The following is a 21,038-nucleotide window of genomic DNA, read 5'->3' as shown; positions in this document are numbered from 1 at the left end:
TACAAGTTAGGAGCTGTGGGCATGCTATGTTGGCGCCAGAAGAGTGGCGACACTTGCGGGCTGCCCCCAGCACATTCTCAGTAACGCAAAAAGACGCACTTCACTGTGTGTTTTGATGTACATGTATCTTAAATATCTTAATCTTAAAAATCCTTCCAAAGTGGATGACCTTGTATTTACCAACATTGTACTCCATCTTCCAGACCATTGCCCACTCACTCAACCTATCTCTATCTCACAGCAGACTCTCCACATCCACTGCACAATTTGCTTTTCCACTCAATTTAGTGTCATCAACAAACTTTGATACGCTACACTCTGTCTCCTCTTCCAAATCATTAATGTATATTGTGAACAGTTGCAGGCCCAGCACCGACCCCTGCAGCACCCTGCTCACCACTGATTGCCAACCAGAGAAACACCCATTTATCCCAACTCTCTGCCTTCTATTGGTTAACCAGTCTTTATCCATTCTAATACATTGCCCCCAACTCCATGCATCCTTATCTTATGGATGACTTTTATGCAGCGCCTTATCAAACACCTTCTGGAAATCCAAGTATACAACATCCACCTATTCCCCTCTATCTGCTGCACTCATTATATCCTCAAAGAATTCCAGTAAGTTTGTCAAACAGGACCTGGCCTTCCTGAATACATGCTGAGTGTGCCTGATGGAACCACTTCTATCCAGACGTTTCGCTATTTCTTCCTTAATGATAGCTTCAAGCATTTTCCCGACTGCAAACGTTAAGCCAACTGGCCTATAGTTACTTGCCTTTTGCCTGCATCCTTTTTTTAACAGTGGCGTGACATTCACTGTCTTCCAACCTGCTGGGATCTGCCCAGAGTCCAGAGAATTTTGGTAAACTATCACAAACGCCTCTTCCATAACTTGCGCCATTTCTTTCAGTACCCTGGGTGCATCCCATCAGGACCAGGGGACTTGTCTACCTTTAGGCCAACTAGTTTGCTCATCACTACCTCTTTAGTGACAGCAATTGTATTGAGGTCCTCATGTCTATTGCATCCATAACATCACTCTGACATGTTTGACGTGTCCTCCACCGTGAAGACTGACACAAAATAGCTGTTCAAGGCCTTGGCCATTTCCACATTACCCAATATTAATCTTCCAAGGGACCTACATTCACTTTAGCTAAACTTTTCCGCTTTATACAATAATAACTTTTACTGTTTTTATATTTTGTGCTTGTTTACTTTCATAAAATAATGTTGAATTGCATAATGCTGAAAAAAAATCCATTTTCATACACACATAGCACTATTTCAAAGAACAGCAGAACAGCTGTTCCCACTGCCTTAATCAACATTACAAAAACAGATTAACTGGCTATCATGACATTGCTACTTGTGAGAGTTTGCTATGTATAAATTAACTTCCATATTTCCTACATAATGAAGGTGACCACAACTCATTGTACTCCATTGACAGTGAAGTGATTTGGGATAATGTCAAGCAGTGAAGATGCTATCTAAGAACAATGATGTAAATTGGTTTATTATTGTCACATGTACCGAGGTACAGTGAAAAACTTGTCTTGCATACCATTCATACAGATCAATTCATTACAACAGTGCATTGAGGTAGTACAAGGTAAAACAACAAGAGTGCAGAATAAGTGTTACAGTCACAGAGAAAGTGCAGTGCAGGTAGATAATAAGGTGCAAGGTCGTAATGAGGTAGATTCTGAGGTCAAGAGTCCATCTTATCATACTAGGGAACTGTTCAATAGTCTTATAACGGCGGAATAGAAGCTATCCTGGAGCCTGGTGGTACGTGGTTTCAGGCTTTTGTATCTTCTGCCTGATGGGAGGGGGGAGAAGAGAGAATGTCCAGGGTGGGTTGGGTCTTTGATTATGTTGGCTACCAAGCAAGAAGTGTAGACAGAGTCCATGGAGGGAATGCTGGTTTCCATGATATGTTGAGCTGTGTCCACAACTCCCCGCAGTTTCATGAGGTCATGGGCAGAGCAGTTGCCATACCAAGCCATGATGCATCCAGATAGGATTTTATTCAGTGAAAAACTTTCTTAAGTTCCTAACGATAATGTAGGGCATCGACTTGCATTTATTTAAGAGGTAACTAATTATTTTCAGAGAGTGCATTTGCAACAAATGGAACATAAAGAATGCAAACAATCTGTTCTGACAGTGACAGAATAGAGAACAGAATGGGTGGTGAGAGAATAGAATCTGCAGCCAGTGGGTGTAATCTTCACAAAGTTTAACTGGAAAATATTGTTGTTCACTCAGGACTGGACTTTTGACAATTATGCTGCCAAATAAGAGCAGTTAAGAGCAATGGTGATAAGGTAGACTTTGGTGTCATCAACATATGCATGGAACCTGACATCATGAAACAGAATAATAGAATTGAAATAGAATAAGGTCAAGGATAGATCTTGGGGGACTCTAGATCTAAGTATGTTATAGCAGATAGAGAATACATTGAAGCTGGTTCACTGGTTGCAAATACATATAATAGTGAATAATTAGGTACATTGGGCTGCAATCAGCTTAATAATAGTACAGATGGAAGAGGATGGTTAAGCCAATTGTGTCGAAGAATACAAAGAGATCAAGAAAAACAAAGAGTATCAGGGTACAGAGGTTTACTTTTATCATAAACTTAGCTATATCTTTGCACTAGGAGACGTAAACTTGATTCAGGAGGAGGTATCTTAAGATGTACATACATTTGAGAGGTGATGGTATGTTCAACCACAAGGAAGGAGGAACTGAATAGTAGTTCTCATGGAGAAGAGTCAAACATCAGTTGATGCTGGCAGGTTTGAAAGGGAGCAAAATAGTGCCTAAAACGTATCTATTTACAATAATGAAAATAGAAAATGCTAAAAATATCCAGAACATGACCCCAAGGAACACTTGCATTATCCAGGAATGAGATGACAAATCTCTAACAACTGCAACAATCCTCCTTTGTGTGAAGTATGATCCCACTCAATAGTGACTTTTTCCCCTTGATTCTTATTGATTTCAATTTGATCAGTTCTTTTCTTTCTTTTTCAATCTTTTTATTAGTTTCCAAATTAATACAGATTAATATATAACATCGATGATTGTACATGTAATACAAAGAGATCAAGAGAACAATCATGGCATAGATAATCATAAAGAATAATAAAATATAAAAAAAATCTTTAGATCTCACGATCTCTTAGTAGATGAATATAATAGATCAGTTCTTCTTGATCCACACCAAATGACACCTTAAGGTCAAGCGCTGTCACTTTCACTTCAGTTCTGGAATTCAGCTCTTTAGTCCACACTTGTGGCCCAGTGATGCCGGCAAAACCAAAATGAGCACCCGTGAGCATTGGTGACTGAGTGCCCCTCTTAAGCATTGGGTGCACACAAGAAGAATGCATCTCCTTGCTCTTACTGTTGAGGTAGATGCAGTAGTAAAGACTTCAAAGAAATGAATAGGATGGGTGCAACTCAATTTGTTCTTTATATTAGTGATTTCAGTGAACTGTGACTTCTGACTGTTCAAAATATTTGCATATGTTCCATGACATGTCTTACCCTGAATGTGCAAGGGAATCAACTTTCTGGGACATCCATGCAATAGAAAATTTACAAATCCACTGCTGAGACTCCAGAAACCCATTACCCCAACGCTTCTGAATTTACAGTACATGAATTTACTGTATATTTCTACTGCACCCATTTGCTCCACAGTGTGGTAGTTGTCTGGCTGGTTGGCCTTTTCCCAGCTGATGTCATTGACAATTTATGGAATGCCCACTTGTCAAACTTTCAGACAATTACTATGCTGCTTCCAATTCGATCTTCCCACATAGACAACTTGTCTCCCTTCCCTCTTTGCCAATTCTGCTCTGCATGCAGGGTGACTATTTCTTGGAATGTGAATTCCAATAATCCTTCAGACCTCTTATTGCAATTGACCATGACCATTGCAGGCAGGTCAAATTGAGGAATCTTGAGTTCAAGCAAATTCTGTACATTTTAATTCTATTTCAGGGAACAAGCTTAAACATATCAAATCTCTTCCCCTTTCTCAAAGCTCAGTGTAATAGCTTGCAAAAAGCAATACATGGTGCCCAGAAGTTTCAGTGTTTCCTCAGTGAATACAGTCCATTTGGTCTGAAAGTTGTACAATTATTCTATGTGGAAAATTCAGCTCTGCACAGAATAGACTTTCCCAGGATTATCTTCATGAACTAAAGTAGCTTAGGCAATTCCAAAAACATGAATGGACTTGGATTTCAACCCCTCCCTGTAGTAAAGATTAACAAACGAGATTCTACTTTTCTTTATGCAGATTCATAATCTGAGGCATTAGATTTATGGTTTCACTTTTATGCGTATGATTTGCAGCTCATATACACAGTAATCTTTTATCAACTTTCTGATTGAACTTGTGAAGTTCAATGAACTTTCATGTTTCAGATTAGAGATGGTGTTTTTTCTTTATTTTAATCATATTTAAATTACATCAGATAAATGTGTTTAAATTAAATATATTTTAATTATTTTGTTAAAAATTGGTTATTTTTTTTCCAAACTAAATACATATCCATTTCTAATAAATATTTCTGATCAACAGAATCATTTAGGAACAGTTAACTACACCTTTGACAGTACAAGCTGTCTATAGACCATCAGAGCAGAAGGGGGAGGGTTTCAGGACCCACTCTATGAGGCCCTGTTGCCAGTCAGGGACCAATCTGCTTCAATGGAATAGCTGCAGCAGAGACGCCTGTTGGATTCGACTGTTTTAATTAGTTTTTTTAAACATGTACAAGTGGCAGCACAAGGAATGGCCGCTTACTAGCTTATTGGTTCATCCACCAGGTGAATATGTGGTTTTTTCATTGGTTGGTTTGGCCACACGTATCTAATAGGTTTCCTGATTGGACTATTGTTAGCTAAAGAGCATCTCTTATCTCAGGTATAAAATGTCGCTTTTTGTTAATCACTCTCTTTGCTCTTCTCCCCCCTGGCCTGAGCTCATCTTTTGTTCCCTTTGTCTCGGCTCATCAAAGCTAGTGCCTTGTGCGCTGTGACTGTTTCTTTGTTTTAAACTTTCCAATAAAACTTTGAAGCACCAAGTTGTTTTCAACTCATTCCTGGACTCCTGAAAGAACCTGTGGATTGGAAAATAACCAGATCCGACATGCCTCAATATTGACTGGAATTGCGTTACCACAAAAGGTAGGTGTGGCCATGGAAGTAGCAAGAAGAGCAAACTTAAGGCAAGGGCTAGATCAAGCATGATCTCAGTCCTAAATAAACCTCCAATTAACTATAAACACATCACAATGGAAGGAATAATATTATCAATTGAGGTAATATGAAAAATTAATTTTGAATTATTTTAACATAAGGTTGGTTATACTTTGTTTTCAGGCTCTTATCTACTGTTCCTTTGAACTGCGATGATTATTATCTGAATTATTTCAACCAGGATCCCTCTTGTTAATTTTGGCCCATTAAAAGAAAAACATGCTAAGTGAGTAACTTAAACCCGTTCTTTAAAAAAAAGACAATGGTAGATTTAATTACCAAGTAGTGCATGGCAGTGAAACCTCCAAAACACGATGGGAAACTACTGATTCAGTATTTTTTCTCCTCACGATGCAATATTACAAACCACAAGACAGAAAAGTGTAAATACAAAGGCCGATTTCAGATTTTTCATAAATTAAGACAAGGTCCCATTTCAGAGGGAATAATATATATTTTGCTGAGGTTGTTGCTTATAGTAAACAATAATTGTTTTACAAATTAGATTGCAATTTATTTCTTTTTTTTACAGATACATCATGGAAATACAGTAAGTGCAGGAATCACTGCTGCCCAATCTGTACATAAAAGATACATTATGCCTTCATGAGTGGAAGTTATTTCCTTTTTATATAAATCAGATTTGAATACATGGTGTATGTAAATATTGTTCAGAGTGATCAGATAATCTATTGGGTCATATAAAGGATCTTGTGATAACATAAGTTTTGATCCTGCTAAACTGCATGTTATTTTACAAACTAAAGTATACATATGGCGGAATTCTATAAATATTTGTGACAGTTTAGTTTTTTAAAAATAATCAAGATATTGCATATTATTAAATATTCAAAAGAAATCCTGTGACAAAACTAAAGAATGCTTTTGAAAAAGTAACAAATAAAATTAGCTTAATTCAAAAATAATAAAAACAAAGGCAAGAGGTAAAAAGATTATGCACAGAAATAAGAAATAAAGCACTTTTCAATTAGTTTAAAATGCTTGTATCTTGTCTTACTGAGATCTAAAATTTTAAAAAAAGATATTTATATCTCAACAATTAATTTTATATTTTCATTGTTTCACAAAAATATTCAGAGGTTGATGTGTTTGTGCTTGACTTGCATGTTAAATTGTGAAATTTTCTTGGTGATAGAACCTTAAAACCCTGTTGTTGATCATTTTATAAGATGTCAGGACATCCAAGACTGGTTTACAATTATGTCTCAAGTGAAGAGTTAATCACACAGCATTCTTATGTGGAACAAAAACTGCAAAAGATGCTTGCATCTGCCCTTATCCAGTTTAAAGACACAGGAACATAAAAACACATGAATCAGGAGCAGGAATTGACTACTCAAGCCCTCAAGACTGCTCCATCATCTAATAAAATCATGGGTGCTCTGATTATTCTCATTCATTTATTCCCATATGACTGCAGTAACCATTCAATTCCTGGTTTATCAAATATCTAAGCTGAAGGATTCATGTATGCTTGCCTATCATTGCAGCATTTTGGAACTGAACAAGATGATGACTCAAGATTCAGATTTCCAGGTACATGGTAGCAACTAAGGAATCCACCCCACTTATATGGCAAAAACTGGGGGCCTGGGATGAGCTTAAAATATGCATATGCACAAGCGTCATTGGATAGACCTTTGTGGGTTCAGATCTTCTAATAAAGACTTGCATGTGGTGTTTCATTTTGGGTAGTGCAGTGGAACAGCAAGTTGAGTTGCTGCTTCATAGGTCCAGTAATTAGGGTTCAATCCTGACTTCTGGTGCTGCCTGTGTGGAGTTTGCACGTTCTCCCTGTGACAATGTGGTTTTCCTCCCTGTGCACCCGTTACCTCTGACATCCCAAAGACATGCATGTTGGTCAGTTAATCAGCCACTGTAAGTTCCCCCAAGTGTGTAGATGAATGGTAAAATCTAGGCAGAGTTGATGGGAATGTGAGGAGAATAAAATGGGATTAGTGTAGAATTAATGAAAATGGGTGCTTGATTGTCAGTGCAGTCTCAATGGTCTGAAGAACCTGTTTCCATACTGTATTACTCAATGACTCTAAAGTGGGAGATAATTTTACAATATTTTAAAGAATTTATATGTTTTTCTTTGTTTACCAAGGTAGAAAGGTAATGCTAAAGAATATAATGGCTGCATGGTGAATATCATAGCTCTTAAAGAAATTTGAAAATAAAACTGCAACTTGTTGCTTCTTCCAAGGATGAATCATAGAGTTGTTAGTTCTTCTAGTTTATTATTAGCTGTCTATGCCATCTTTGTTGAGCAATCCCATTCTTCTGCTCATTCCTCATATCCCTCTAAATTATTTTTTTTCATATACCTATCCACTTCCCCTTTGAAAAACCTGTTTCAATCCAGTTTTCAGTCACTTTACATCATAAAAAATGTTTTCCCTCACATTCCCCCCACCTGTTTTACCCACCACTTTGAATCTGGTCAATGAACCATTGCTAATGGGAATAGCTTCTCACAATTTATTCCATCTACACTTATGATCTCATACACCCCATATGACTGATCCATCAGTTTCTGAAAGGCAAATTTAAAAATCTGATTTAGAATTTTTCCACTCAAGTACAGCAACACAATAAGTTTTCACCTCAATTAAATTATCATTTTCCCTCCCTCAAATTATAGACATTGGTCAGGAGCAAAACATTTATCTTCATGCAAACATTTAAGATATATTCCTAAAATTCAACAATTATTCAAGAACACGTACAATTAAAAAAAATCTATTGTTTATGTTTTAACAAAATCTATACATTAATATTTAAACATGATTGTTAAACGACTTCCAAACATCCAGGGAACTCATCTGTCATGGATTCTAATGCAAGGACAAATTGATGTGCTCTCAATTCAGTGCTCTGATTTTAAGATTTTATATTTGATTTTGCAGTTTGGAACCTGTACGATTCAGTTTGGTCTTTCATTGTTCCCAATGGAAGAGCTCAAGCTTCGAAGGAATTAAAACATGAACTTATGTATGAACTAATTAAGGATATTAGTCTTTGGTACCTGAATACTTAAATAGATATTGGACTGGTATAACAGAAGTTTGGACTGATGATCTGGTGACATGAGTTCAAATCTTATCAGAACAGCCTGTAATAATCCTGGAATTAAAACCAAGTTTATAGATAATATCCTATAAATATTGATAATAAAGAATAAGAATCAAGTTAAGTGAGATTTGAAAGTTTCAACAGTCTTTACATTCAATATGTCCAGCCGATGAACAATACCACGTGCTGTTGAAATCAATACAAATGTGTACATTTAAATTGTTGGAAGAAATCCTGCTGCTTCCAAAATATCAGCCCAGGCAGCTTAAAGTGGTGTGTTTATGTCATTCATTTCCTGCCTTGGTATTTCACAATAAACCATTTCTGACCCTTCCTTGACTTCTCCACCTCCATATTTGGGAAAACACTGTCAACCAGCAGAAGCTTTAAATCTGTTGATTCCCACAGCTATCTAGATTACCAGTCCCCCTTCTCTGCTTCCTTTTAAGGGTGTTTTCACTCAGTTTTTTTGTTCTCTGTTGTACCAGTTCCGAAAACATCAGCTTCTATAATATGCTTCATATAAGTATTCTTTTTTTATCCCCCTCAAATTAGGATCACCTTCTGTGTATGAGAGAACCGTCATTCACACCCTTTACTTCTGGTTTAGCCCTTTTCTCCCCTGAAAGCTATGATGAGGTGTTTTTGTTCCCCACACCAATCTCTTTGTGCAGTAGATCATTCTGTGCCATTTCTACCATTTTCATTGTGATGGAAGTGCTAAACACAACTGCCCTTCCCCTCTGCTTTCAGCATTCCTAAGGGACCATTCTGTCATGACACCCTGACCAATCACTCCCAACAGCCTTTCCCATGACATTGTGTGCAAGAACAGAACTCATATTACTTCTCTTATATTACCTTCCCCTTTACTTCCTCCATTCCCACTATCCAAATAGCCTTTCCAATGTACACAAAATAAATGAAGACAAATTAACTTTTGTTTCTTTTCCAATTTGTATTCTAGTATTCGCAGGTCACAATATAATCTCCTCCAAACTGATGAGACCAAATCGAGAATGAGTGATTGCATTGCAGAGCATCTCTGTCCATTCCACAAGAAACACATGCTTTTGGTTGCCTGTCATTTTAAATTTCTGTCCCACTGCTTCCTTGGGTCCCTGTACAGTAGAACAGTTTTCAATCAGGCATTTTACAGCCATCTGGATTCGATACTGAGTCCAACAATTTCCAAATAAAACCATTGTTCCCCTTTTTTGTTTGGACAGCAATTATTGTTAATTATTTCACTATTGCATTTACACCTCCTCTGGAGCAATCCTTTGTTTCTCAGTCAATCATTATCCTCCCTTGCCTTGCTTCATCATCTCTTTGATTACTTAATACCCTCAATAAAACTTATCCCCCAAGGGACAATCTTAAAACAGATTAACAGATTGCTGTTCAAAGCATCTTATTGTCTGCAAATCAGCCATCCTACATTACGCAAATCCTAGGACACTGAAATGCATTCTGCAGCAGTAAGTCTGTTTTTTAAATCTCCCATACCTATTATTTTTAGATGTCCCTCACTTTTCTTTCCCTGCTTCTGTAATTATTTAAAACAGATATATTTTCTGATGAAGTTGTGTTGAAAATGGAACCCTGCTTTTCTCTCTAAAGAAGCTACCTGAACCAAACATTTCCACTTTATCCTGCATTTATTCCAGATGTCCAGCCTCTGTGTTTTGTAATCTTCCTGAGCTATGGCAGAAAAATGTATGTAGAAGAGAAATAGAAAATGCTGAAAAAGATTTTTTTACTGGTGCTACGTCAGCCCATTTCCCTGTTACAAATACAAACTTTTTTTAAGATTATCCTTTCACAGGACAGGGGCATCAGGGGCAGCATTTATTGTACACCCATAATTTCCCCTTAAAATTGAGGGAGTAAAAACCCACTAGGCAAGACTTCCTTCCTGTAAGGACACTAACGAACCAAATAGATTTTTACAACAATCTGGTATTTTCATGGTTATCATTACAAGGCAAGCTTTTATTCAAATTTCAGATTGCTTTAATTACTTGAATTTTAAATTCCCTAGCTGTCATGGTGGGATTCAAACTCATGTCTCTGAGTCAATGGTCCAGAACTCTTGTCGCTACTCTAACTTACCTGTTGTGCTTCCTGCCCTTCCTACCTGTACGATTAAATCTAGTTTGTCAGCGTTAATTTGTGAGAGCTGGAGGTGACGATATGCACACGTCTTGAGACTTGGAGCTTTCCGCCAGAAATTAAATCCGAGTAATTATGGACATGGTGGCCAACAAAATAAAGACGTAATATTGGCCGGCGCCTCTCATATATCTCGCTTTAATCAATCTAAACTGCTTCCATTTACAATATCAACTGTGACAGCGAGCAATACGACTGAAAATCTTCCAACCGCTCGACGACTGTTCCAGAAGTGAGGCGGCAGGTGACGGTGTCTCGTGACCCGGAAGCTCTGCTCAGCTCGGCCTCGAGCTGTATTTGAATGCAGGTCGGTTGGACGCCGGAGGTTGAAGCAGGTTTGGGTTTCAGGGTGGGTGAATGAACGTTACTCTCACACAAGTTTGGGGTGCATTGTAACCATGAAGTTTCTCTTTTAAAGCTTCAAATCAGCGAAAAGTAAGTAGGCGATTGACCTTGATTTGAATGTTGTTTAATGTGGGGGAAGGGGACAAGGAGAAGAAGAATTTTGTGTTGTGGATATCGGATGATAGCAACTGTCTGTGTTGCTGTCGTTACGTGGAACCAGTCAATAATCCTTTAAGCGAAGAGAAGAATTTGGATACTTAAAGCCGTCCTCTGATTGAATTCTGAAGTAAATCTGACTTACTGCAGCATCCTTAATATCTAGAGAAACAAAGGAGTGTAGATGCTGGAATCTAGATGAAAAACACGATGACACTGGAAGAACTCGGCAGGCCAGGCAGTATCCGTGGAGAAAAGCAGGCGGTCAACGTTTCAGGTCAGGACTGAAGATAGGAAAAGGGGAAGCCCAATATATAGCAGGGAAAAGCAGATAGGTGGACAAAAGACCCACCCTGTCTCCCCGCTTTCGTCCACCTATCACTGCTCTGCTTTTCCCTGTTATATATTGGGCTTCCCCTTTTCCTATCTTCAGTCTTGAAGAAGTCCTGACAGGAAACGTTGATGGTATGAAAGTATGAAAACTGGAGATAACAGCGGCTTGTGTTCCTGTGATGTTGTTCATTTTCTTAACACTACCATCAGTGCAAGCACTTGTTTAATTACTTTACACTGAAATGATTAAGGATGATTTATTGTCATTTTGGACTGACATTAAAAATAGTTTAAATGGTTTTTACTGCCTCATTTTATCCATTTTCTGGTATGATTGGAGGAACATTTGGCCTGGAATTGCAATGTGTATGCATTGCTAATTGAGTAAAAACTAAATATGCATATGAAGCATGAAATTGCAGCTGTTTGAAATACTCCACTGCCTGATAAACTGCAGTAGTTGTGTATTTGACTATTTGCATTGATATGGGTTATAATATACAATGGTATAACACCATTGTTTGTACCAAATTCTGGAGGTCATACTTGTCTATGAAGTAGGTGGGGTTTGAGGCCATGCCAGGATTTGAAAAGATGATAATGCATGATCTGTTGTGGTGGGCAAGGGGATTACTCTGTATATGATAATAGCTGAATTATAGATAAGTTAATGTTTATGCCAAAGAGAGCTTGGGAGTTTGCCAATGAAATAATGAGATAGACCATGTTTATGGGATTGAGGTACACAAAATGTGGATGTGGACAATTTTGATCATGGATGGGATCTTCAGTGGTTCATCAGATTCAGCTTGAGCATGTGGCTGAAAAAGGAGAATTTGATACCAGGGGTACATAATACCTGAATTGAGTTGTCAGCCACTCAGGTAGAGGCAATTGAGAGAAAACTCTCTGGTCATGGTGTGAATATTAGTAGGTAACCTTTCAGTGTACAGCAAACTGCTGTAAGATTCTTTGGAATTGTCCAATGTGACAAATTAGTCATTAGTGTTCAAGAAAAGAGTTCAAAATGTACCTTGTGGTTATCTCCCAAATAATTAGCAGTATCTTCATTTTTTGGGAGGTAAAGATACCTTGAATTATTGCCCTTTTGTAAAATATTAATGTGGGAAATGATAAGACTGTGATAGGGATAGAAAGTACATATCTAAAAGTAAACCATATAAGGCTAGAGGTTGAAAAAAATAAAAAGACAAAACTGAAAACTATATCTGAATACACATAGCATTCAGTAGCAAATGGAGGAGCTGAGAATACAAAATAAAATTCAAGTAGGATCTGATACACATTCCAGAGACACACCAGTAGGATGATACATTACTTAGAAAAATACAAGGCAATTAGACAAAGTCAAAGTGGCTTTGTGTAAAGGAAATCGTATTTGACTGATTTATTGGATTATTTGAAGAAGTAACATACTGTGAATAAATAGGAACCAGTGGATGTCCTGTACTTGGTTTTCCAGAAGGCATTTGCCAAGGTGCTCCATCAAAGGCTATTGCAGAAAATAAAAGCATATTGCGTAGGAGGTAGTGTATTGAATGAGTAGAAGACTGGCTGGCTCCCAAAGGATTTGGGATGGGCATTAATGGATCTCTTTTATGGTTGGCGAGTGCTGTGCCACGTGGATCAGTCTGGAGCCTGGACACTTCACAATTTATATAAATGACTTGTATGAAAACACTGAAGGTTTGGTTGGTAAATTTGCTGATAATGCAAGGTAGGTAGGTTATGAAGTAAGCAAGTTGTGAAGAAGTCATAAGGAGGCAACAAAGTGATATAGATTGAGTGAATGGGAAAAAATCTGGCAAATGGGGTACAATGTGGGAAAATATTGCAATTATCAATTTTGGCAGGAAAAATCAAAAAGAAACATTGTCTACATGGTGAGAGAATGCAGAAGGATCTGGATATCAGAGTACAAAATTCACAAAAGGCTAGTGGACAATAATATTAATTAAGTATCAAAGCTAGCAATATTTATTGGTAGAGGAAATGAATATTAAAGTAGAAAGTACAAAAGGAGGCTTCCATGATATAGGGTACATGCATACAGTAATGTTGTCCTTGTTAGCTCCTTGGAAGCAGTTCAAAGAAGGTTTACTGGATTAATTGGGCTGTTTTATGAAGAAAAGTTAGACTGGCTAGAGTGAATCTGGTGAAGTTTAGAAGAGTGAGAAGGGACTTGTAAGGTGCTGGCGGGTCTTGGCAGCACGGATATGCAGAGGATGTTTCCTGTTGCGGAAGAAGGTAGAGCTGTTTTGATGATGGATAGGATCCTTTGGGGTAGGTCATCAGATTCAGCTTGAGCAATAGCTGGAATTCAATGCCTGATATCAATGTTGAAAGCAAACGGGGCAATTTTTCTTCTGACAACTAAATCTTTGGAACTCTTTCTGAAATGATGGTGTAAGCCAAGTCTTTGGCTATTTTTAAGGCAAGGATGCATGGGTACTTGATAGGTTTGAAAGGTTACTATGAGTGGATTGGGAATGTTGAGGTTACCATCATATCAGCCATGATCTTATTCAATTGCAGTGCTGACCTGGGGGCAGAATGACCTATTTCTGTCCTTGTATTCATATGTAAGGAAGATGAGAGCTTGTTCATCCTACTCCTTACAGAAATACATAGAAACATTTTTTTTAAAAAAAAGCAGGAGTAAGTCATTTGAACTTTCTCGACTATTCAATGTGATCATACTGCTCCTCTGTTCAATGCCATATTCCCTCCCTCTCCCTATACTTGATGTATTTTGCATTAGCTATCTGGAATTGGTTTATTATTGTCACTTGTACCAAGGTATGCAAGACAAGTTTTTCATTGTACCATTCATACAGATCAATTCATTACCCCGTGCTTTGAGGTAGTACAAGGTAAAACAATACAGAATGCACAGTGAAGTGTCACAGCAACAAAGTGCAGTGCAGATAGATGAAAAGGTGCAAGGTCATAACAAGGTAGATTGTGAGGTCAAGAGTCCATCTCATCATACTAGGGAATCGTTCAATAGTCTTGTAACAGATAGAAGCTGTCCTTGAGTCTGGTGGTACATGCTTTCAGGCTTTTGTATCTTCTACGTAATGGGAGAGGAGAGAATGTCTGGGGTGGGTGGGGTCTTTGATTATGCTGTTTGCTTTACTGAGGCGGCTAGAAGTATTGAGAGTCCACAGAGGGGAGGCTGGTTTCCGTGATGTGCTGAGCTGCATCCACAACTCTCTGCAGTTTCTTGCAGTCCCGGGCAGAGCAGTTGCCACACCAAGCTGTAATGCATCCAGATAGGACAGGATGCTTTCTATGTATCTATCTTTCTATCTCCTTTTAATGTCTATTCAGGGATTTGGCATCCACAGCCATCTGTGGTAGAGAAATCCACAGGTTAGCCACCCTCCGAGTGGGGGGGGGGCGGGAACAAAAACAGTCCAGCCTGCCACGCCTTGAACATTTCAATGAGTTCTCCTCTTGTTCTTCTGAAGTGTGGTGAATACAGGCCAAGTCAAGCCAATCTCTTCAGTTGACAGTCCTGCCATCCCAGGAAGATTCACCAGAATTGTTCAATACACTTCATTTATGGCAAATGTCTCCATTTTTTTGACTGGGAAACCAAAATTGCACTCTTTTCCAGGTGCAGTCTCACCAGAGCCCTGTGTAATGACATTGTTGTTCTTGTTGTCAAACCCTTTTGCTATGATATTAGCCACCCTAACTGTTTGCTTTCAGTAACTGCTGTACAAGGACACCCAGGTCCCTTTGTACATAAATATTTCCCAGCATATCACCAACTAAATCTTCTATGTTTCTGCTACTGAAGTGAATAATTTCACTATTATCCATGTTATATTGCATCAAGGCCCCAAAATCAGCATGCACTGTCCATTGGTTTTCCATTATATACTCTACTTGTTATATTCTCAAAAAACTCCAGTTGATTTTTCAAACACAATTTCCCTTCAGGAAATCCATGCTGACTGTCTGATCCTACTGATATTTTCTATATGTCATGTTACCACATCATTTACAATAGATTTGATCATTTTTCAATGTTGTTAGGCCAACTAGTCTATAGTTTCCTGTTTTTCTTTGTTTTTAAATATCCCATACAGATGCAGTGCCTTCTGCATTATGTCAAGAACCTCCCTACTCTACTGAGTACAATGCATTTTCCACGGAGGCAATATCTGGGTGTAAATCAGGAGGGAGAAATAGCCAGAAAATTCATTTCTAATATTTCTAACTAATATCTTCAGGTATATATCTTTAAACACATGAACCAATTTCCAGCTGGGCAATTTAGTGCTAGAAAGTTGTTTATTTTCTGGCGAATCTTACTTTAACGTGTACATTTATCTAATTTTTGTGAGGGACTATTTGCATTGGACCACTTGATTTTGGGAGTTGGACAATAAATGAGAGCTTCAAAATTCAGACTTCAACTTTTAAGAAGTCTTTCAGCAGCTTATTTCCAATATTGTTATTTAACTAGCTCCCTTTCTGCTCACCTCTTTTTAAAAAAAAATTGGGAATTATTTTCATAATTTGGTACTTCCAATAAGTTACTTGTTTTTTAATCTATTGAATGCTAGTTCCCTTTAGAATTTAGTTGTTCTTTGCCTTATAAGTTAGTACTTTATAACTGTTGTGGTTTTAAAATGTCTTTTAAATTTGGAAAACTTCAAATAAATTTGAGAGGATTCACATAATCTTTTGAGTTCGTCAGACCTCAAGGTGGAGCTGTCTACTAGGGTACATATTGTAAGAGTGGCCTGTATTGCTACTTAAACAAATTTGGTTTTACACATTTTTGAAGATTTTATTGCAAAGGGTTTTTCCATTTTCAGAATAGTGAATACATTGTGACTGTGTTTTACTCTTTTAGCCTTTTATTGTACAATCGGGGCACAAAACATTTATCTGAATCTCTACAAATAGACTTTCTATTTGCTCCATGGTGGCTGCTCTTAATTTTTGTTTCATTTTTTTGTTAAATGTCGAGATCATTGAAAAATAGACATTAATATATTTCAATATCTATTCTATGTATGGAGTTACTTGCAACCTCTGGGGTTTGGAATATATTGAAGAAAAAAATTATACATGAAAATTAAAATTTTCAAAATGAAAATGAGAGCAAAAAATGGATCAAAATATCATCTTTATTCAAGCTTTCATCTTTTTAGGTGCTCACAAGACAAGGGAGCAGAAGCAGGCCATTCGGCCCATCAAGTCTCCTCCAAGGAAAAGGGAAAAAAGAAATGAGAAATGGGGAATGGAGGGGGGAAACAAAAAAAACTATTCTAATCCCAATTTCCGGCCTTATCCCCATATCCCTTGATACCCTGACTGTTTAGATATCTATCTATCTCCTCCTTGAATGCCCCCACTGATCTGGCCTCCACTGCTGTACGTGGCAAGGAGTTCCACAAATTCACCACCCTCTGGCTAAAGAAATTTCTCCTCATCTCTGTTTTGAAAATGTACCCTCTAATTCTAAGATTGTGCCCTCTGGTCCTGGACTCACCCACCAAGGGAAACAGCCTAGCCACATCTACTCTATCCTTTCCTATCAATATTTTAAATGTCGCTATGAGGTCCCCTCTCATTCTTCTGTACTCCAGTGAGTACAGTCCAAGAGCTGACAAACGCTCCTCATACGTAAGCCCTTTCATTCCTGGAATCATCCTCGTAAATCTCCTCTGAACCCTCTCCAACGTCAGCACATCCTTCCTAAGATGTGGGGCCCAAAACGGTGCACAATATTCCAAATGAGGCCTCACTAGTGCCCCGTAGAGCCTCATCAACACTTCCTTACTTTTATACACTATACCTCTCGAAATGAATGCCAACATAGCATTCGCTTTCTTTACCACCGATCTGACCTGGTGGTTAACCTTTAAGGTATCCTGCACGAGTACCCCCAAGTCCCTTTGTACTTCTGTACTTTGAATTTTCTCTCCTTCTAGATAATAATCTGCCCGCTTATTTCTGCTTCCAAAGTGTACAACTGCACATTTCTCAACATTGAATCTCATCTGCCATTTCCTTGCCCATTCTCCTAAACTGTCTAGGTCTCTCTGCAACCTTCCTATCTCCTCAATACTCCCTACTCCTCCACCTATCTTGGTGTCATCTGCAAACTTAGCCACGAAACCATTTATTCCATCATCCAAATCGTTAACGTACAAGGTAAAAAGGAGCGGCCCCAACACTGACCCCTGCGGCACACCACTAGTAACCGGTAGCCAACCAGAATGAGATCCTTTTATTTCCACTCTTTGCTTCCTGCCAACCAGCCAATGCTCCACCCATTCTGTTATCCTACCCGTAATTCCATGACCTCTCATCTTATTAATCAGTCTCTTGTGAGGCACCTTATTCGAAGGCCTTTTGAAAGTCTAAATACACAACATCTACTGCCTCTCTCTTATCTACCCTACCTGTGATTTCTTCAAAAAACTCCAATAGGTTGGTCAGGCAGGATCTTCCCTTCACAAAATCATGTTGGCTAGGACCTATCTTGCCTTGCGCCTCTAGGTATTCCGTAACCCCATCCTTGAGGATAGATTCCAATAATTTTCCCCACCACTGACGTCAGACTAATAGGTCTGTAATTTCCTTTATGCTGCCTCCCACCTTTCTTATACAACGGAACTAGATTTGCGACCCTCCAGTCCTCCGGAACCATGCCGGAATCTATCAATTCCTGGAAAATTATCGCCAATGCCTCAGCTATCTCTAAAGCCACCTCCTTCAGAACCTGGGGATGCACCTCATCCGGTCCGGGAGACTTAACAGTCTTTAGCCCATTTAGTTTTCCTAGCACCTTCTCCCTAATAATCTTAACTGAACTCAGTTCCATTTCGTGAGACTCCTGACTAACCAGCACATTGCTGATGTCCTCCACGGTGAAGACTGATACAAAATATTCATTCAATTCCTCTGCCATCTCTCTATTGTCCATTATAATATCTCCTGCACCGTTATCAATTAGTCCTATATCAACCCGTGTCTCTCTTTTACTCATTATTTAAAAAAAACTCTTAGTATCCTTTCGAATGTTATCCGCCAACTTCCTTTCATAATTCATCTTTTCTTTCCTAATGACCTTCTTAGTTTCTCTCTGCAGGTTTTTAAAAGCTTCCCAGTCTTCTGTTTTCCCACTAATTTTTGTTTCTTTGTACGCCGCCCCTTTTGCTTTTATTTTAGCCTTCACCTCTCTTGTTATCCACATTTGTGCCTTTTTTCCACTCAAAACCTTTTTTTTTTCTTGGAATATATCTATCCTGCATTTTCCTTATTTCCTGTAGAAAGTCCTTCCATTTCTCCTCCGCCGTCCCTCCAGCCAGCTTACTCTTCCAATCAATTTGGGCCAACTCTTCTCTCATACCATTGTAATTTCCTTTGTTCCACTGAAATATCGATACACCAGTCATCAGCTTCTTCTCAAACTTGAAACTGAACTCAATCATATTGTGATCACTGGTTCCCAGTGGTTCCTTTACCTTTAGTTCCCTAATCACCTCCAGTTCATTACACAGCACCCAATCCAAAACAGCCGATCCCCTGGTGGGCTCTTCAACAAGTTGCTCCAGAAAAGCGTCCCTTAGACATTCCACAAACTCACTCTCCTGAGTTCTACCGCCTTGCTGGATTTCCCAGTCTACCTTCATGTTAAAATCACCCATAATTATCTTCACATTGTCACTCTGGCATGCCTTTTCTATCTCAAACTGCAACTTATCGTCCACTTGCTGACTGCTATTAGGGGGCCTATATATGACTGCTACTATTGTCCTTTTACCCTTGCTATTTCTTAGCTCCTCCCATAAGGATTCCACCTCCTCTGACCCAATGTCCTTCCTTTCTATTGATTTTATATCACTACTAACCATGGCCACGCCTCCCCCTCTGCCTACCCGCCTATCCTTCCTATACACTGTGTACCCCTGGACATTCAGTTCCCAATCACATCCATCATAGAGCCATGACTCGGTGATTGCCACAATGTATTATTTAAGTGGCACTTTATGGACCCTGATTTCACTGAAGCACATTTTTACTGTGAACCAGATAAGCTTATTGATGATGAATGGTCATCTTTAGAAGCTGTAATCCTCTAATTTGGAATTGGTTTATTATTATCACACGTACCAAGGTACAATGAAAAACTCATCTCGCATACCATTCATACAGATCAATTCATTACACAGTATAAGGTAAAACAATAACAATGCAGAATAAATTGTAACAGCAACAGAGAAAGTACAGTACAAGTAGACAATAAGGTGCAAGGTCATAATGAGGTATATTGTGAGGTTAAAGGTCTATCTTATTGTACTAGGGAACCATTCAATAGTCTCATAACAGCAGGGTAGAAGCTTCCCTTGAGCCTGGTGGTACGTGCTTTCAGGCTTTTGTGTCCCTGCTGGATGGGAGAAGAGAGAATATCTGGGGTGGCTGTGGTCTTTGATTGTGCTGGCTGCTTTACTGAGGCAGCATGAAGTATAGAGTGTCCGTGGAAGGGAGGCTGGTTTCTGTGATGTGCTGAGCTGTGTCCACAACCCTTTGTACTTTGTTGCAGTCACGGGCAGAGCAGTTGCCAAACCAAGCCATGCTGCATCTGGATAGGATGCTTTCTGTGGTGCATTGATTAAAAATTGGTGAGGATCAATGGGGATATGCCAAATTTCTTTAACCTCCTGAGGAAGTAGAGGCACTGGTGAGCTTTCTTGGCCATGACGTCTATGTGGTTGGACCAGGATAGGCTATTGATATCCACTCCTAGGAACTTTAAGCTCTCCGCCCTCTCAACCTCGGCACCATTCATATAAATAGCAGCATTGCACCGCTCCTCTTCCTGAAGTCAATGACCAGCTCTTTAGTTTTGCTAACATTGAGGGAAAGGTTGTTGTCACGACACCGTCACTAAGCTCTCTCTCTCTTTCCTGTACTTGACTCATCATCATTTGAGATACGGCCCACTACAGTGGTATCATCTGCAAACTTGTAGACAGAGTTAGAACAAAGTCTCACCATGTAGTCATGAGTGTGGGAGTAGAGTAGGAGGCTGAGGATGCAGCCTTGTGGGTCACCAGTGTTGAGAATACATGTTCTAAATTGCTGAACAGCAGCTCAGCAGAAAACCATTAACTGTGAAAGAAAATTGCTTCCAAACTTATTTATAAAAACGTATTTATAGTTTACCTTGTTCTAGGAGATCAAGAAAATGCTGGATGGAGGCGTTGAGCAAAACAATACTGTTCATATCTGGAGCAATAAACCATCTACTGGAAAAACAAATATGGGGGAGAAAGGAATTATCAATATTTCAGGTTGAAACCTGGCATTGGGACTAAGAGGGAAGATATCAAGTTCAAAGAGGAGAGGGGTAGTGATGAGATGGGGGGCTAGTGGGTGATTAGTGGACTGATGAGGGGTGAAGGATAATGGGCAAATCAAGCCTGGTTAGGGAGGGGATGAAGTTAGGAGTCAGGCAGGTGGATGATGGATGGAGGAAGACAAAACCAAGGCAGATGGAGGAGCCGGGTATGGGGAGGGTGAAGGTTAAGACTACTAGGTGGGTGATATGCAGGAGCACAAAGGCTAACAGTGCTGTTCAT

At 38.9% G+C, this 21,038-nt stretch overlaps 2 protein-coding genes across 4 annotated transcripts in view; one reads left to right on the top strand and one right to left on the bottom strand.

Moving 5' to 3' along the window:
• Positions 1 to 10,764, bottom strand: part of slc25a21 (solute carrier family 25 member 21) — a 349,901-nt gene extending 339,137 nt beyond the window's left edge. The window contains exon 1 of the mRNA XM_052038253.1: positions 10,510 to 10,764. The gene's annotated coding sequence lies outside the window, so the exon portion shown is untranslated. The remainder of the gene's footprint in view (positions 1 to 10,509) is intronic.
• Positions 5,134 to 21,038, top strand: part of mipol1 (mirror-image polydactyly 1) — a 225,614-nt gene continuing 209,709 nt past the window's right edge. Inside the window, exons 1-2 of one of the 3 annotated variants that reach the window (XM_052031773.1) lie at positions 5,134 to 5,223; positions 5,828 to 5,845. In XM_052031773.1, coding sequence (XP_051887733.1) covers positions 5,835 to 5,845 — 11 coding nt within the window. In that variant the 5' untranslated portion in view covers positions 5,134 to 5,223; positions 5,828 to 5,834. Of the gene's footprint in view, positions 5,224 to 5,827; positions 5,846 to 10,832; positions 11,005 to 21,038 lie in introns of those variants that run through there. The other 2 variants (XM_052033337.1, XM_052032565.1) reach the window with 2 other exon arrangements.

This window comes from Pristis pectinata, chromosome 1 (assembly GCF_009764475.1).
Source record: "Pristis pectinata isolate sPriPec2 chromosome 1, sPriPec2.1.pri, whole genome shotgun sequence".
Lineage (NCBI taxonomy): Eukaryota > Metazoa > Chordata > Chondrichthyes > Rhinopristiformes > Pristidae > Pristis > Pristis pectinata.
The sequence above is the reverse complement of the archived record's forward strand: the minus strand, read 5'-3'. Positions and strand labels throughout refer to the sequence as shown.